General features: G+C 43.4%; 1 protein-coding gene across 3 annotated transcripts in view; it reads left to right on the top strand.

The window, feature by feature from the left end:
- The window catches only part of SDCCAG8 (SHH signaling and ciliogenesis regulator SDCCAG8), a 206,577-nt gene that overhangs the window by 7,663 nt on the left and 183,058 nt on the right, over positions 1-15,856 (top strand). For all 3 annotated transcript variants that reach the window (XM_036355092.1, XM_036355091.1, XM_036355093.1), the window contains exons 2-5: positions 5,599-5,736; positions 6,404-6,489; positions 7,821-7,934; positions 13,832-13,957. In XM_036355092.1, coding sequence (XP_036210985.1) covers positions 5,599-5,736; positions 6,404-6,489; positions 7,821-7,934; positions 13,832-13,957 — 464 coding nt within the window. The remainder of the gene's footprint in view (positions 1-5,598; positions 5,737-6,403; positions 6,490-7,820; positions 7,935-13,831; positions 13,958-15,856) is intronic.

Genomic DNA, 15,856 nt, shown 5'->3' on the forward strand with positions numbered 1-15,856 from the left:
GAGATATGACGCCTGCCTGGACATCTGGACCAGAAGGGCCCCAACACCACTGCTGCCCCCGGTGAGCTCGGGTCCTGCCCGCTCTCCACCAAGAGGGGCTGCCGTTACAGGACAGTAACATGGGGGGTATGATGGACATCTCTCCTCAAGACTGAACACGAGCTGTCTTATTCGATTGATCTGAACCAATAGATCTCCTCCTAGCCGGTTTGGCTCAGTGGATAGAGCATCGACTTGTGGACCAAAGGGTTTGACTCCAGTCAAGGGCTCCTCCCCAGCCCAGGCCCTGGTTGGGGTGTGTGCAGGAGGCAGCCAATCTATGTGTTCCTCTCACATCGATATTTCTCTCTGACTTTCCCTCTCTCTTCCACTCTCTCTAAAAATCAATGGGAAAAATATCCTCGGGTGAGGATTAAAAAAATAAAAAAAATAAATGAGTAGATCTCAACTGGGGCAATGTTTCTGCCCAGAGGACATTGGGTCACGTCTCAGGACATTTTTGTTTGTCAAACCTGGGAGGGGGGATGCCCCCGGCATCCAGTGGGGAAGGGCCAAGGATGGGGCTAAACATGTACCACGCAGCCCCTGACACAAGCATCGTCAGGTCAACTGTCAGTAGCGCTGAGGCTGAGAAACCACGGTCCTAAAGGAAGCCTTTGCTCACAGCCCTTGCTCCGCCCGAGCCATACTTGAGAGTCATTACAATTAAGGATACAGATTGTACTGGCTGCTGATGGTGCCCGTGTTCTGCCAGTCTGGCTAGGATTACTTCTTTATCAATGGAAAGTGACAGGTGCATAAGTCCTCCCAGCCGGTGCCAGAAGAATGCCAGGTGTAGCCCTCAGACTGCATCGAAGCCAATCTCCTTGATTTGCCAGCATCCATGCATCATTCATGAGCGCCCAGACACTGCTTCCTTAAGATGTTTGCGTTCTTGCCCGGATTATCTTTCGCTCCCGGCGCCAACCACTTGACACATTTGTCGGCTATTAAGAGTCCTATGGTAGTATTTTCTTTGGGATTTTTTTTTTTTTCACTGTCTATATACTGCTTTTGATGTCTCTCACTATGGTCATGGCCATTTACAAAGCTGGCTTTGTCTGATTTTGGATGAGGCTGCTGTCTCTTGGTTGTCAGTCCCTGAGTGAGCAGTGACAGCAATCTCCTGAACCAGGCTGAGGCCCAGGCAGGGTGGACAAACACATGTATCTCTTATCTCGCCGCGGTCTCAGTTTCCTGCTTGCCTGCCTGAGTCCGAGCTGGTTCTGAGAACCCTGATGCGTCTCTTGTCGCCGCCCGGGGCGGTCTTGGTTGATTGCATGTTTTCTCAGGGACAGCTGGACAGCTTCACAGGGTGTGGCTCCCTGCCCCTGTCACCAGGCTAATCCCCCTGCACCTCCCCCGGTACAGATGGACAATGTAGAGATTAATAATTCATGGTATGTGGATAAGGGGTGATCCTGGCTAGACTGGGACGTACTTGCCTTTTGTTCCAAAACATCTTGGTGATGAGACACCCAATGGTGAGCCAGGAGTTAGAAGTAGAGAAACTGGATAAAATAAAAATAAAAATTGAACAAGACAGACTTCAGTTGTCAGCAATCAGCAGCTGGCTAACCTGTTGGGGGCTCATCGCACTGCCTGATGTTTGGATAGTGGACAAGCAGAAGTATTACTGACACCTGTGTGCATATGATTTTTGTAGCACCCAGAGGTCCTGTTGGTGTTTGTAGTCATAACTGAGTTGACATTCAGCCCGGGTTTGGTCCCGGGGAGGAGAAGTCAGGATGCTCCGTGAAATACCCTTTCTGCCCTCGCAGGAGAGAAGCGGAAATGAGTGTCCTTTCTGCTCTCTGGGTTAGAGGCAGATGACTCCGTGCCCATTAGCAGTGGGATAGCGGATAGCTGGCAGGTCCTGTGTAATCTGGTTCCCTTGTGTGTGCGCAGCAGGTACCGCATCTGGGGGGCAGTGTCCCGAGTAGGATTTATGGGGCCAGTTGCAATGGCTCCAGTTGAAGAGCAATGGGGTTTCCTCTGTCTAGACCAGCGGTTCTCAACCTGTGGGTCGCCACCCGTTTGGGGGTCGAACGACCCTTTCACAGGGGTCGCCTAAGACCGTCGGAAAACACATCTATAATTACATATTGTTTTTGTGATTAGTCAGTATGCTTTCCTTATGTTCAATTTGTAACAATGAAAATACATCCTGCATATCAGATATTTATATGACGATTCGTAACAGTAGCAACATTACAGTTATGAAGTAGCAACGAAAATAATTTTATGGTTGGGGGGTCCCCACAACATGAGGAACTGTATTAAAGGGTCGCGGCATTAGGAAGGTTGAGAACCACTGGTCTAGAATCTTTGGAGCATTATTATTCCTCTGTTTGTCCAAGTGTATAACACATGTTTTGAAATAGAGTATTGAAATAACGTAAAAATATCACGTACCCTTAGCAATTATCAATACTTCACATAATACTGTTTTCATGGTGCAATTTGACACGTTGTCTTTGAAGGTTGGAAATTCTAAAAGATTAAACAAGACATTGCAGACGTTAGAGAGGGGATCAGTGGGCTTATCAAACTCTGCCATCGTCGTAATCTGATGAAGAACTGCCTCTAGGGACCTTCAACTATGCAATTTTTTTCAGATTTCCTTTATTTTTCCTAATTTAGCGCATTAGCTTTTAGTCAGATTAGGTATAAATAAGTAATTACCCTTTGTCTTGGAGGTGAAGTCATTCGATACCTCCCGGAGCACACATTTAATGTTCGTCAGACCCTCTGTTTCCTTTCTAATGGAGGCGGTGGAGATAAGTGCTTCATTCATAGATCCAAGTGCATAAATCTAAAGCTCTGTGCACTACGGTGCTTATCATGTGACACTTTGATTCCCCTTTTCCATTAACAAGCGTCTTTAGAGCATGTGCAGTTATTGGAAAACCATTGCTGCTTCTCATTTTGCTCAGGTCAGGAAGGCATCTCCTCTGGTCGCCTCAAACTCCCCGTGAGTAACCGGAGGCCAGGCTGGCTGAGTCATCAGCACCCAATTCCCATTAGACCAGCGGTTCTCAGCCTTGGCTGCACGTTAGAATCACCTGGGAATCTTTCCAAAATCCTGATCTCTGGGCCTCATCCTCCGGAAATTCTGTTTCTTTGTGATGGGGTGGAGCCACAACATTAGTAACAAAGAAACAGAATTTCGGGAGGATGAGGCCCAGAAATCAGGATTTTAAAAAGATTCCCAGGTGATTCTAATGTGCAGCCAAGGCTGAGAACCACTGCTTAGAGAAAGGTCTGTGTGGCAACAGGGTTGGTGTGGAGAGAAATGTAGTGATAGATTCACCAGGTCTGTTGTGTAGATGAGCAATAGCATTTTATCAGATTAGTGTTGAACCTTGACCTAAAGACCTGTCCTCTTTAGTTTAATCTAGGTAGAAAATGAGTTTCTGTAAGGGAAGAACCTATACTAGATATTTTGTGATATAGGGTGTATTTTAGGATGTATTTTCTTCTAGTAAGTTATGGTTATTTTTTCTTTTCTATAATTTGAAATGAATGAGCTTGGAGAAATGGAATCTGTTTCCCAAGGTCCTGGAGAATATATGTTTATAAATATTTTTCCAGCGATAATTGGTAATGAAAATGTAGCTGTTTTGTGGCCTTCTTAGGGTTCCCATGTAGGAAGCAAGGAAGAGGAGCTTTTTCTCATGAGGACACAAGGAGAAATAGGTCTACGTTGTCAAAGAAGGGCCTGGATCAAAAGATGGCAACCTCATTGCCGTCATTGTTGTGAGTTGCTCTTACTGAGGGAAAGTGCCGTCTCCTCTGAGGAACTTAAGAATTGTTTAAATGGAATACATTTGAAATAGATAATAGGTGTGCATGAACCTGAGTGGGAATTCATGGGGTTTTTTTTTAAACATAATTATGTATACTAGTATATATATAGAAAATTAATGAGTTGAAAAATAATTTTCAAATACAGATGTCAAGATTTGAAAATGGTGACTGAAATCCGGTCTCCATCTCTAATGTACGAAGAATATTTTATGTTATAGCTACAGTTTTCTGGGTTGAAACCAGTGACTTTAATCATGAGATTAGAAGGAATTTAGTTATTTATTTTTTAAAATATATTTTATTGATTTTTTACAGAGAGGAAGGGAGAGAGATAGTCAGAAACATCGATGAGAGAGAAACATCGATCAGCCGCCTCCTGCACATCTCCTACTGGGGATGTGCCCGCAACCCAGATACATGCCCTTGACTGGAATCGAACCCAGGACCCTTCAGTCCGCAGGCCGACGCTCTATCCACTGAGCCAAACCGGCTTCGACGAGATTAGAAGAAATTTTTTAAACCTGAAATCAATGAAATTACCAATCGGTTGCTTGGTGCTCCAGTTGATATTCATGTAAAAATACCCACTAGAGTAAAGTGGAACTATTAGTCATATATCACTGCTGTCATTAGCATAGTTCTGCTATGAATGTCAGACTTGGATCCTTTGCTGAAAGTGTTTTGTGGCTAGTGTTTCCCTGATAATTATTCCGGTTATCTATTGCTATATAACAAACCACCCCAGACCTTGGCGGCTGAAAGCAACAACCCGGGAGGGTCCACGGGGCTGTTAGCAGGACTGGGCTTCTCTCTTTCTCATGTGGTCTCGGGGCCTCTCCTTCCCACGAGGCCTCTTCACAGTGTCACCAGCGGGGTAGCCAGACTTCCTACTTGTGGCTCAGGGCTCACAAAGCAACCATCCAAGAGGGAGGAAGCAGAACCTACCAGCACTTAAAGCCCAGGCCTGCTGTGGCCTGGGGGTAACTTGTACCGCATTGTATTGGTTGATGCCTTACAGACCTGCTCAGTTTCAACAACACGGGAGAGGAGAAGGGTGTGAGGATGGGGCCTGGGGACCATTTTTAGAGATGCACTACTATAGTCATCTCTTAAAATGTCTTATAAGTCATCTCTTAAAAATATGCCTTAAAATACTTTGTTTTAAACTGTATGTGAAGTATGTGCTGGTGAGTGTAAGCTTCAATTCTAGTGTCGGTCAGTTGCACTAACCAGGAATTGCTACACGAGATGTCCTCAGCCAGCAGTACATATGAAGGGCTGGTCTACAGGGGCTGCCACTAAAAGCATCTAATTATTCAAATCCTGATTGAAAACTCGGCCAGGCAGTTGGCTGTCTCTTGCTGGGGGAGGGACGTCAGGCCCACAGGGACAAGGAGGCTTCCCTGGGCAGGTGCTGGGTGTGGTGGAGTCCCTCTTGTGGGTTCTGCCACCCAGCCCAGTGTCCCCAGGAGGATTAGGGAGTCTTTGTCTCTTTGTCTCCTTGGTTAGTGGGTTAGAGAGGAGCTCCCCCATTCAGTCCTCCTGCTGGTAGTACTGTATGTAGTGAGGATCAACCACTGAGATGTCCGTGACCTTAGAGACCAAGTCTAATCTTCAACCCTGAACTTAACCTTCCCTCGCTGCCTCCAGCATTCCTCAGCAAGCCAGAAACAGAACTTTCAGAAGGCTTGCTTCTCCCTTAGAAACCGCCCAGACTTCTGCAGCCTCACTCTCGCCTTGTTATTGCAGAACGTGTGAGGAGAAGCTTTCACCAGCTGAGCAAATACAATGCCGCTGTTAGAGGTGGTGCACTAGAGCTTCTTAGCGCTGAAGAAGGAAGTGAGGACAGTGGGACGGCCTGGCACGAGCTCCAGCACAGCCATGCCGGTGAGTTGGACGCAGCCCTCACCCGGGTGACCCACAGGGAATTCTTTAACCCGTATGGTAACAACTCCAGCCCCTCTCCCCTCCACTGCTAGGATTTTATCCCTGGAACACAAATCAGCTAATGCAATGCTTAATTTTTTTCCCTTTGACTTCCCAATGCCTATATAGGCCAGAGTCCAAAATTCTTAGTGTATCATAACAACGTTTCCGTAGATGGCTCCAAGCGACCTTCCAGCCTCGTTTTTCTAGCCTCCTTCCAACATCCATCTTGCAAGGCATGCTCCAGTCAGACCAACCTACTGACCATGCCTTCTACTGGAATTTGCGTCCCCCTTTTCTGCTTAGCGATCTCCTGTTCGTCCTGTACAGTGTTATCTTCTCTGTGAAAACAGGTACAATTAGGTGCTTCCTCTTTTTGTAACCTATCTATGGCTCTATGTCTACATACAAACTTATATTGTTTTATATCTATTAGTGTATCATTCTTGCCCAGTGGAGTCTTACCTCCTAAGTGGGCGAGGTTTCCTCACCTTTGCTTTGCATCCCCTATTCTTGATGCATAATGTGTGTTTAAACAATATTTGTTAGATGGATGGGAGAATGGCTGGGTGACGATAAACCATGGATCGCCAATAAGGTTAATAAACACATTGCTTCTGCCTTGTAGTTATTCAACTCAAAGCCTTGTTGTACCAACAAGCAACTAAGGAAAATGAGGTGTCTCCATCAAGAAGAAGAAAAATGTCCCCTTTGGTAAGTGTCAACATTTGCAACCCAACGAAAGCATTATTTTTCTAACTGTGTTTTAACTGTGCAGTGTCGTTTTAGTAGGAAATGTGGTAGGCCAATTCTGAGCAGGGCGTTCTGATAGTGTAAATACAGCATAAGAAGAAATTATCTTCCCCCTGATGATTTTAGCTGCAGAAGAGAGACTTCTATGGCGGAGGGAATCCTGGCTTTTTATTTTATTCTTCACTTGAGAAACATGAGTGAGGAGATAGTTTAGAGAATTTACGTTGCAACTATTAGCAAATATAAAAAAGGGACAATATGTGAAAAAGATTAGCCATTTCTTTTTTAGAGGGTTATATTTGTATTTGATTGTTTTTAGAATTTACTTAATTATAATTCCGGCTGTCCTTTGTAATACGCTTTTATTGTGAATGTCAAAACCAAAGTTTGTAATCTTATCCTACATTTAAAAACACATGGTTATAAAATTGTGTGATACTACAAGTTAGACCCTATATCTTCTGAAGTTGGATTTTATTGCCATTGCTTTGACAGAGCGTATTACTCCTGATTGAAGCAGTGTGATAGACTAAAGGCTAAGATAGGTGTGAAGGGAGGTGTGAGGGAAGGATTTGCCAGGTTTAAATGGCTGAATTAGTAGTAAAGACTGAATTTTACTCATGACACACACTTGGCATCAAACACCTGTCTAAACAGTCCCTCCTTCAGGGAGTGGTACTGCAGCCTTAGCTGCCACTGCTATTCAATGGAGGTTTCTTGAAGGGACTTGCCCTTTCTTTCAAAACTAGAGGCCCGGTGCATGAAATTCATGCACAGGTAAGGTCTCTAGGCCTGGCTGGTGATCAGGGCCGATCAGGGCCTTCCTTCCCCAGCTGCCAGCTGTTGGCCTGGGCCTTCCTTCATTCCGCACTGCCCCCTGGTGATCAGTGTATATCATAGTGAGCGATTGAACTCCAGGTCTCCTGGTCCAACTCCTGAGGGATAATTTGCATATTAGGCTTTTATATAAACAGATAGATAGATAGATAGATAGATAGATAGATAGATAGCTGGCTCAAACAGACAGTCCATCCCAGGCTCACTATACTGCTTGGCATTTTTCCACTTGCCATGTGCTTTTTATAACCACTGTCACTTTCCATCTTTAAAAAATGTTCATATCCCTGAATCTTACCCATTTGTGGAATTTTTAGGATAGAGAAATAAATACTTAGTAGCTGCATGTGATTCAGTCTGTGTTTACATGATGTCAGTGCTAAATTGACATGGAGATGGTATTCATTGATTCTTTGATAAACCCAAACATGCTTAATTTGTTGTTTTTTCTTTAGAGGTCATCAGAATATGAGGAAACCAATATGCCTACTGCTCAGAATCTTGTCCCTATCATCTATGATCAGTCCCAATACATTCATCATTTAGAGGCAGAAGTCAAGTTCTGCAAGGTAAGTTTCTCATTAAAAACATAAACCTAGCCCTGGCCGGTTTGGCTCAGTGGCTGAAGCATCTGCCTGCGGGCTGAGGGGCCCCGGGTTCGATTCTGGCCAGGGGCACATGCCTGGGTTGCGGGCTCGATCCCCAGTGGGGGCCGTGCGGGAGGCAGCCGATCAATGATTCTCTCTCATCATTGGTGTTTCTGTCTCTCTATCCCTCTCCCTTCCTCTCTAAAAATCAATAGAATATATTTTAAATTTATAAAAAACAAAACAACAACAACAAAACTTACCTACCTAAATTAAAGTTTATATTAATAATTCCTTGTGCGAAAATTTACTATTATTAGTCTTCATGTTTATAGCAATTATATTGACAATCACCATGCTTATGATTGGGAAGACTAATATGTATTAGGCTTGGGAATGATACCCTTGACCATGCCATTTCTTTTTTAAAAAAATATTTTCATTGGTTTTTTGAGAGAGAGGAAGGAATAAGGAGAGAGAGAGAGACATCAGTGTGAAGAGTAAAACATAATTGGCTGCTTCCTCCACTTCCCCAACTCCGGATCTTGTCCTGATGGGGAATCAAACCAGCAACCAACTGAGCCACATGGGCCAGGGCCACCATTTCTGATTGCTTAATTTTCCAGTAGTTCATAACTCAACCATGTCTAACATTTTGATAATATGATCTCATGTTTCAGAATTTTTCTATCCACTGCAATTACTTTAGCCCAGCTGAGTGAAGAGGCTTCGGAATAGTAATCCCAGTCATTCTCCCACATTTGTCAACCTATTGAAGCTGGCGTGCAGCAGGCAGGGACCTACGCTACTAGACTAAACCTGCTCCATTGTCAGTATAAAGGTTCTTCCCTTGACTTTGAATGATGGGAATGGCTCATGGGATACTAGTAACAATGATCAAGAAGCCGAATGTGTCACCTATGTCTTGAAATAATAGACAGTTATGTATTGCTTGACTCTATGGAGTTTAGTAATGCCATTAATGCCATTGGAGCATTTCTGACTTCCCAAAGTATATTAAGGTTTTAGTTTTTCTTTCTTTCATTTTTCAATATCAATGCATCAGGTCATGTGATATTTTTATAGTAGTTACTGATAACTTTTTGTATCACATCTTCACCCATTTAGTGTTGTCACTTTTGGATTTTAGAGTATTAGAGGTGTATAGTGATATCTCATTGTTTTAATTTCAATTATTCTCTGATAACATGTAATATTGAACTTTTTTCATATGCTTATTTTCCATTTATATATCTTCTTTGATGAGGTATCTGTAGAGGTGTTTTGCTTATTTTTTCATAGAGTGTTCATTTTCTTATTGTTGAATTTTAAGAGTTCCTTTTTATTTGGGATACCAGTCATTTATCAGACATGCCTTTTGCAATTCTTTTCTCCCAGTGTGTGGCCTGTCTTTTGATTCTCTTAGCAAGGACCTTCCACCAAGCAGAAGTTTTTAATTTTAATGAAGTCCAGCTTATCAATTTTCTTCTTTCGTGGATTACGCTTTTGATATTATCTCTAAAAACCATTGCCAAACCCAAGGTCGCCAATATTTTCTCTATTCTTCTTCTCAGCGTTTTCTAATTTTGTGTTTTACATTCAGACCGATGCTCCCTTTTAAGTTAGTTTTTGTGTAAGATTCGTTTTGTTTTGTTTTGTTTGCATGTGGATAGCTAGTTGTTCCAGAAACATTGAATTGCTTTTGCTCCTTTGTCGTAGATCAGTTGAATTGCTTTTGCTCCTTTGTCATAGATCAGTTGACTATATTGTGAGTCTATTTTGGGGATCACTATTCTGTTCTACTGATTTATTTCTTTATTCTTTTGCAAGTACTATGCTGTTTTGATTTTTGTAGCTTTATAGAAAGTCTTGAAGTCAGGTAGTGTCAGTCTTCTGACTTCATTCTTCTCCGTCAGTATTGTGTTGGCTATTCTGGGTTGTTGGGGGTTTTTTGTGTGTTTTTTTTCCCTCTCGATATAAACTTTAAAACCAGTGTGCCAATATCAACAAAACAACATGCTGGGATTTTGATTGGGATTGTTATCTAGAGATAAAGTTGGGAAGAAGTTTCTGAAGAACTTCTTTTAATATTTCTCGTAAGGCAGGTCAACTGCAATATTTCTCAATTTCTATTTGTCTCTGATTTTCTACACTTTGATATGCTATAGCTGGGTGTAGACTTCTTGGTGTTTTCCTGCTTGGTGTTCTCTGAGTTTCCTGGATCTGTGATTTGGAGTCTATTATTTATTTTGGAAAATTCTTGATCATTGTTGCTTCAAATATTTCTTCTCCTTGGTCTCTTCTCTTTCTGTAATTCCCATTACATATATGTTACACCTTTTGTAATTGTCCCACAATTCTTGGATAATCTGGTCTTTTTCATTCTTTGTTTCTCTTTGCATTTCATTTTGAGAAGTTTCTATTGACAGTTCTTCAAGTTCACTAATTCTTTCCTTGGATGTGTCCTGTCTATTGATGAGCCCATCAAGGCACTCTTCATTTCTGTTGTCATGCTTTTTATTTCTAGCATTTCCTTTTGATTCTGTCTTACATATTTAATTTCTCTGCTTGCATTACCCTTACGTTCTTATATGTAGTCCACTTTTTCCACTAGACTCTTTAGAATTTTAATGCTAATTATTTGGAGCTAATTAATCTGATAATTCCAACACCTCTGCCATATCCAAATTTGGTTCTGTACTGGCTTAGTCTCTTTAAACTGTTTAAGTCTTTTAGTGCATCTTGTAATTTTTCATTGAATGTTAAACATGATGTACTGGGTCGAAGTGTTAACGTAAAAAGCATTCAGACCTGTAAAGAATTTTGTGAGTTTATTTGAGCCAAACTGTCGATATATGCCAGGAAGCAGAACCTCAACGAATTGAGATAATGCTCCGGAGAATGAGGAGTTCATACCTTGTTTTTATAAATTTAAAAGGAAAATAGTTAAGTGGGTTACATGAAATTCATTGGTGATAGATTAAGGAGGTGGGAGAAAGCAGAGGGGGTGGCCTAACCTCTGGGATAGGATAAAAATGGGATGATGGACATATGCTTCTTTTGCATAGATGGATACAGGATAGTTTTACATAATTAACAGTTGACAATTAACTTGATAACAGTAACAAGGAGGGAATGTCCTGGTGCCATTTGTTGTGCCTGGAGGGGTCCGGAAAAAAAAAAAAGGAAGTTACAAGTTACCCAGACATCTCGCAGATATGTTATCTTAGAGGCAAAAAGACAGACGAGCTCAGTGAAGATCTAAGTTGATCTTTGTCAGGGAAAATACTGGCCTAGGGCATGACTACCCACCATAACCTGTTTGTAGTTGAGTATTTAATTTTCAGACCATCTTTTGTGGTTATTTTAGGTCTTTGAGTTGGCACACCCGCCATGTAGGCCTTCCCTGAACTAGTCAGGTTAGCATATGGCCCCTTTCATCCACAAAAGGAACTGAAGGAAGTGGACATTTAGTGTGAGATTTCATGTTTATTTGGCTGGGAGTTAGGCTGTGTGTGCTGTCTGCTGTTGCTGTAGGCGGCAGAGGCCAGCATTGCCTCTAGTCTCTTGGCTTTTGTCTCCTTGGTGCCGTAGGGCTTCCCTTGGGGATTCTTCTAGAATATGGTGTAAGATGCACCGTTATTTTAGTGCATTCCCCTGCCATTACATAGGAGGCCCTTTGATGTGGTGGCAGCCATGGGAGCCTGGGAAGCAGTGTCATCCTGTGATTAGGGCTCAGGTTTTTAGTCAGCCTTGCCCCTGGCCATGACTTTCTCAAGTGTCCGCCTTCCCCTCCCTGCAGTGAGACAGGAAGGCTGGAGGGAGCCGGAGATGGGTATCTCCCTCCCCAGGCCGGTTAGGACCGGAGAAAACCAGTTAGTTAGACTCTGATAAAATAGTTCCTCCTCTGGTGGGCAGTTAGGGAGAACAGAGGCTCTGGGCATATTTCAGAATGGCTGCTTCTCCTCTCCTCCCCTCTCCTCCACAGGGACTTGTTCTCTAGTCTTCGCTGTAAGAACCGGGTGTCCTAGAGATAAAATTCACAGAAGTGTACGATTCCCCCAACACTGGAGTTTTAACGCCCAGCCTTGTCTACACTGAGCATTTCATCAATGACACATACGTTTCCCAGCTCAGTGTTACCTGGGGTTCGGGCGAGCAGTCTCTTCTTGTGGGGTCTTGTCCAACGAAGTTTGAAGAATAAAATTGGCGGACTAAAAGATTTTAAATAAAGATGTGGAAGATTTTCGGAAGCATATACAAACTCTCCCCAAGGGTGGGGTCCTTAAAAGGGATCCCCTTGGAGGGGCCCCTAATGGGGAAAATCTCTCTCTCTCTCTCTCTCTCTCTCTCTCTCTCTCTCTCTCTCTCTCTCTCTTATTCAGTTTCTCTGAGTCTCGTAGTCTCCGGGTTTATAAATGCTGGGAGCTCTTTGTCTCTTCAGGTCCCTTCCTAATTGGATCCTTCCTTAAGTTATGTCCCCCGTGCTCTCCTAATTGGTCCCTCCTGCAGGACATCCCTTTCAAAGTTCAAAGCCCACTGGCGCCCCCCTTCCTGCTCCCCTTCTCTTGTAACATTCCTCTAGCCTCTGTGCATGTCCGTCTCCTCCCCCAAGAGCCCCTTCCCTGATGCTGCCTGTCCTGTCTCTAAAATTCCCTTCCCCCGCACTCATTCCGGCAGTTTCTGCTCAAAGGCTTCAGCTCTGGTGGGCTGTGGTTTCAGGAACACCTGTCCGTCTCCACCATTGCGGGCAAAAAAGTTTTCCGTGATTTCAGTTCTGATGATTCTAAGAAGAGGGGTCGATTTTTCAGCTTGCTTATCTCCTGTTGTGAAGGTAGGAGTGATATCTTCTAAGCTTATTGAACGTCAGACCAAAAATTGGAAGTCTGCCATGTTTTTTAAATTACAGCTTTCAATTACACTTTTGGTTTTCTTTTCTGAATAAAATAATTGAATGGAATTTGCATATGTCACAGAATAGTTTTTGGTTACGCCAGTAATGAAGATTAAGAATTGTACCGTCAAAGTATCGATAATTTTTGGCATTTTTCAGAAAATGAGATGCCGTTCAGAGCTATTCTAATTGTTATTTATCTGTCATTCCCCATATTATACCCTTCAAGGCTAATAAAAAACTCTTCCAGAATTTTCCACTGAAGTATTTCACTCATAATTTCCCTCCATCTGGCTACCAGTTCACAGATAATCATTGTAACTTTCCAGGCCTTTTAATCTCAGAGCCCTGTGTTAACTATTTAGTCCTGTGACAGTTTTCAACAAGTTATTGGTATTCAAGCATCTATATATATAAAAGCCGGTCGACTGGTCGCTATGATGCGCACTGACCACCAAGGGGCAAACACTCAATGCAGGAGCTGCCCCCGGGTGGTCAGTGCGCTCCCACAGCCAACCTCCCATAGGCAACCTCCCCCAGCTGGCCAATTTCCCACAGTCCCTCCCCCCGGCCGGCCCCAATCAGCCCCGATTGCCGGCCAGATCAAGGGGCCCCACCTGTGCACGAATTCGTGCACTGGACCTCTAGTGAGTAATAATTTATCTTACCTTAGTTTTCAGCAGTCTACCTCATTCTTAAAAGTCTTTTAGATAACCCCTTTCTGTAAGCCTGAATCCCTTGCAGAAAAAAATTGTCAGAGACCACACACTTCTATGAAAAGGCCACTAGCAGGCCCTCTACCACATACCTCCAGCCTTCTCTTTGTTTGTTCATTAACATTTGTTTGTATAAATATAATTATAGTACTTCAGAAAATGGAGAGAGCATAAGTCTTCCATGCTTTATTCATACCATGTTGGATTGTCTCGTAATCAACAAATAAAAACGCTTCATGTGTTTGATGCCTGTTTCTGCTTTTCCACAGGAGGAACTCTCTGGAATGAAAAATAGGATACAGGTCATTGTGCTTGACAATGAACGGCTCCAACAAGAGTTGAAAGCTCGAAGGCCAGAGGAAGCGATGAGGGAGCAAACTCTTCTGGATGCATCTGTGAGCATTTTTAAAAACCACAATTGTATTTTAGTTTGAGTGTTCCCTCCCATTTCCTCCCCGGCCTTCGGAACTGGTTCAGTTTTCTCCTTGAAGTTCGGCAAAAGGGCTCTGCTTACATTCGCTTGGGGCCTCAGACATTCAAAGTCCCTGGTGTGGGATGAATGCGCAAATGAAATGATGTAGCGATGCCTACACTCCACTCCGGTTTCCTCTCTGAGCATTCATTCCATTCATGTTTTTTCCATGTGGAAAGAGCAGGCCTGGAAGCAGGAAGTGTGTCATAGGGGAAGGTCCCTGTTGAGTCCAGAAACTGTTCAGGACTGTCACTTCGATCTCTGTTATATTTCTCTAAGTTTTCCTTGAGCTCTGAATTCCCACTGAGTCTAGTTAGCAGCCCAGTGAGGCAGAAAGAACACTGGCCTGAAGGTCCAAGAATCAAACTGCTCATCTTCCCCTCGTCTCCAGTAAACTAGGTGCTTAGCAAATGCTGTATTTTTAAAAAATATATATTTTTATTGATTTCAGAGAGGAAGGGAGATGGGGAGAGAGATAGAAACATCAATGATGAGAGCGAATCATACCATGATTGGCTGCTGCCTGCATGACCCCTACTGGGGATCGAGGCTGCAACCCAGGCATGTGCCCTGCCTAAGAATTGAACCTTCACCTCCTGGTTTACAGGCCGGCACTCAACCACTGAGCCATGCCCACCAGGCTGCAAATGCTGTAATTTTAAAGAACTTTCAAATATGGCTTTAACCCAGGGGTGGGCAAACTTTTTGGCTCGAGGGCCACAATGGGTTCTTAAACTGGACCGGAGGGCCGGAACAAAAGCATGGATGGAGTGTTTGTGTGAACTAATATAAATTCAGAGTAAACATCATTACATAAAAGGGTACGGTCTTTTTTTTTTTTTTTTTTTTTTTTTTTAGTTTTATTCATTTCAAACGGGCCGGATCCGGCCCGCGGGCCGTAGTTTGCCCACGGCTGCTTTAACCTCATGGGTCCTCTTGTTTATTGGCATTTTGAGAAGGATCACCTATATTAGCAGTTCTTGGTCTTGACTGTGAAAAACAATCACTTTGCTTGCTTTTGGATGGTGTAGACCAGTAGTCGGCAAACTGCGGCTCGAGAGCCACATGCGGCTCTTTGGCCCCTTGAGTGTAGCTCTTCCACAAAATACCACGTGCAGGCGTGCACATACAGTGGGATTGAAACTTCGTGGCCCATGCGCAGAAGTCGGTATTTTTTTAAAATATATTTTATTGATTTTTTTACAGAGAGGAAGGGAGAGCGATAGAGAGTTAGAAGCATCGATGAGCGAGAAACATCGATCAGCTGCCTCCTGCACACTCCCCAATGGGGATGTGCCTGCAGCCAAGGTACATGCCCTTGACCGGAATCGAACCTGGGACCCTTCAGTCCGCAGGCCGATGCTCTATCCACTGAGCCAAACCGGTTAGGGCCAGAAGTCGGTATTTTATGGAAGAGCCACACTCAAGGGGCCAAAGAGCCGCATGTGGCTCGCGAGCCGCAGTTTGCCAACCACTGGTGTAGTCCATCCCCTGAGTTCTATCCCCTGAGAGTCTGATTCGTTTGGTCTGGGTTGAGTCTCTAAGTCAGGGGTCCTCAAACTATGGCCCGCGGGCCACATGCAAATACAAATATTGTATTTGTTCCCGTTTTGTTTTTTTACTTCAAAATAAGATATGTGCAGCGTGCATAGGAATTTGTTCATAGTTTTTTTTTAAACTATAGTCCGGCCCTCCAACGGTCTGAGGGACAGTGAACTGGTCCCCTGTTTAAAAAGTTTGAGGACCCCTGTGTGGAATTTTTTTTTTTTTTAAATATATTTTATTGATTTTTTACAGAGAGGAAGGGAGAGAGATAGAGAGT

The sequence above is a fragment of the Myotis myotis genome, unplaced genomic scaffold (genome assembly GCF_014108235.1).
Source record: "Myotis myotis isolate mMyoMyo1 unplaced genomic scaffold, mMyoMyo1.p scaffold_m19_p_21, whole genome shotgun sequence".
Lineage (NCBI taxonomy): Eukaryota > Metazoa > Chordata > Mammalia > Chiroptera > Vespertilionidae > Myotis > Myotis myotis.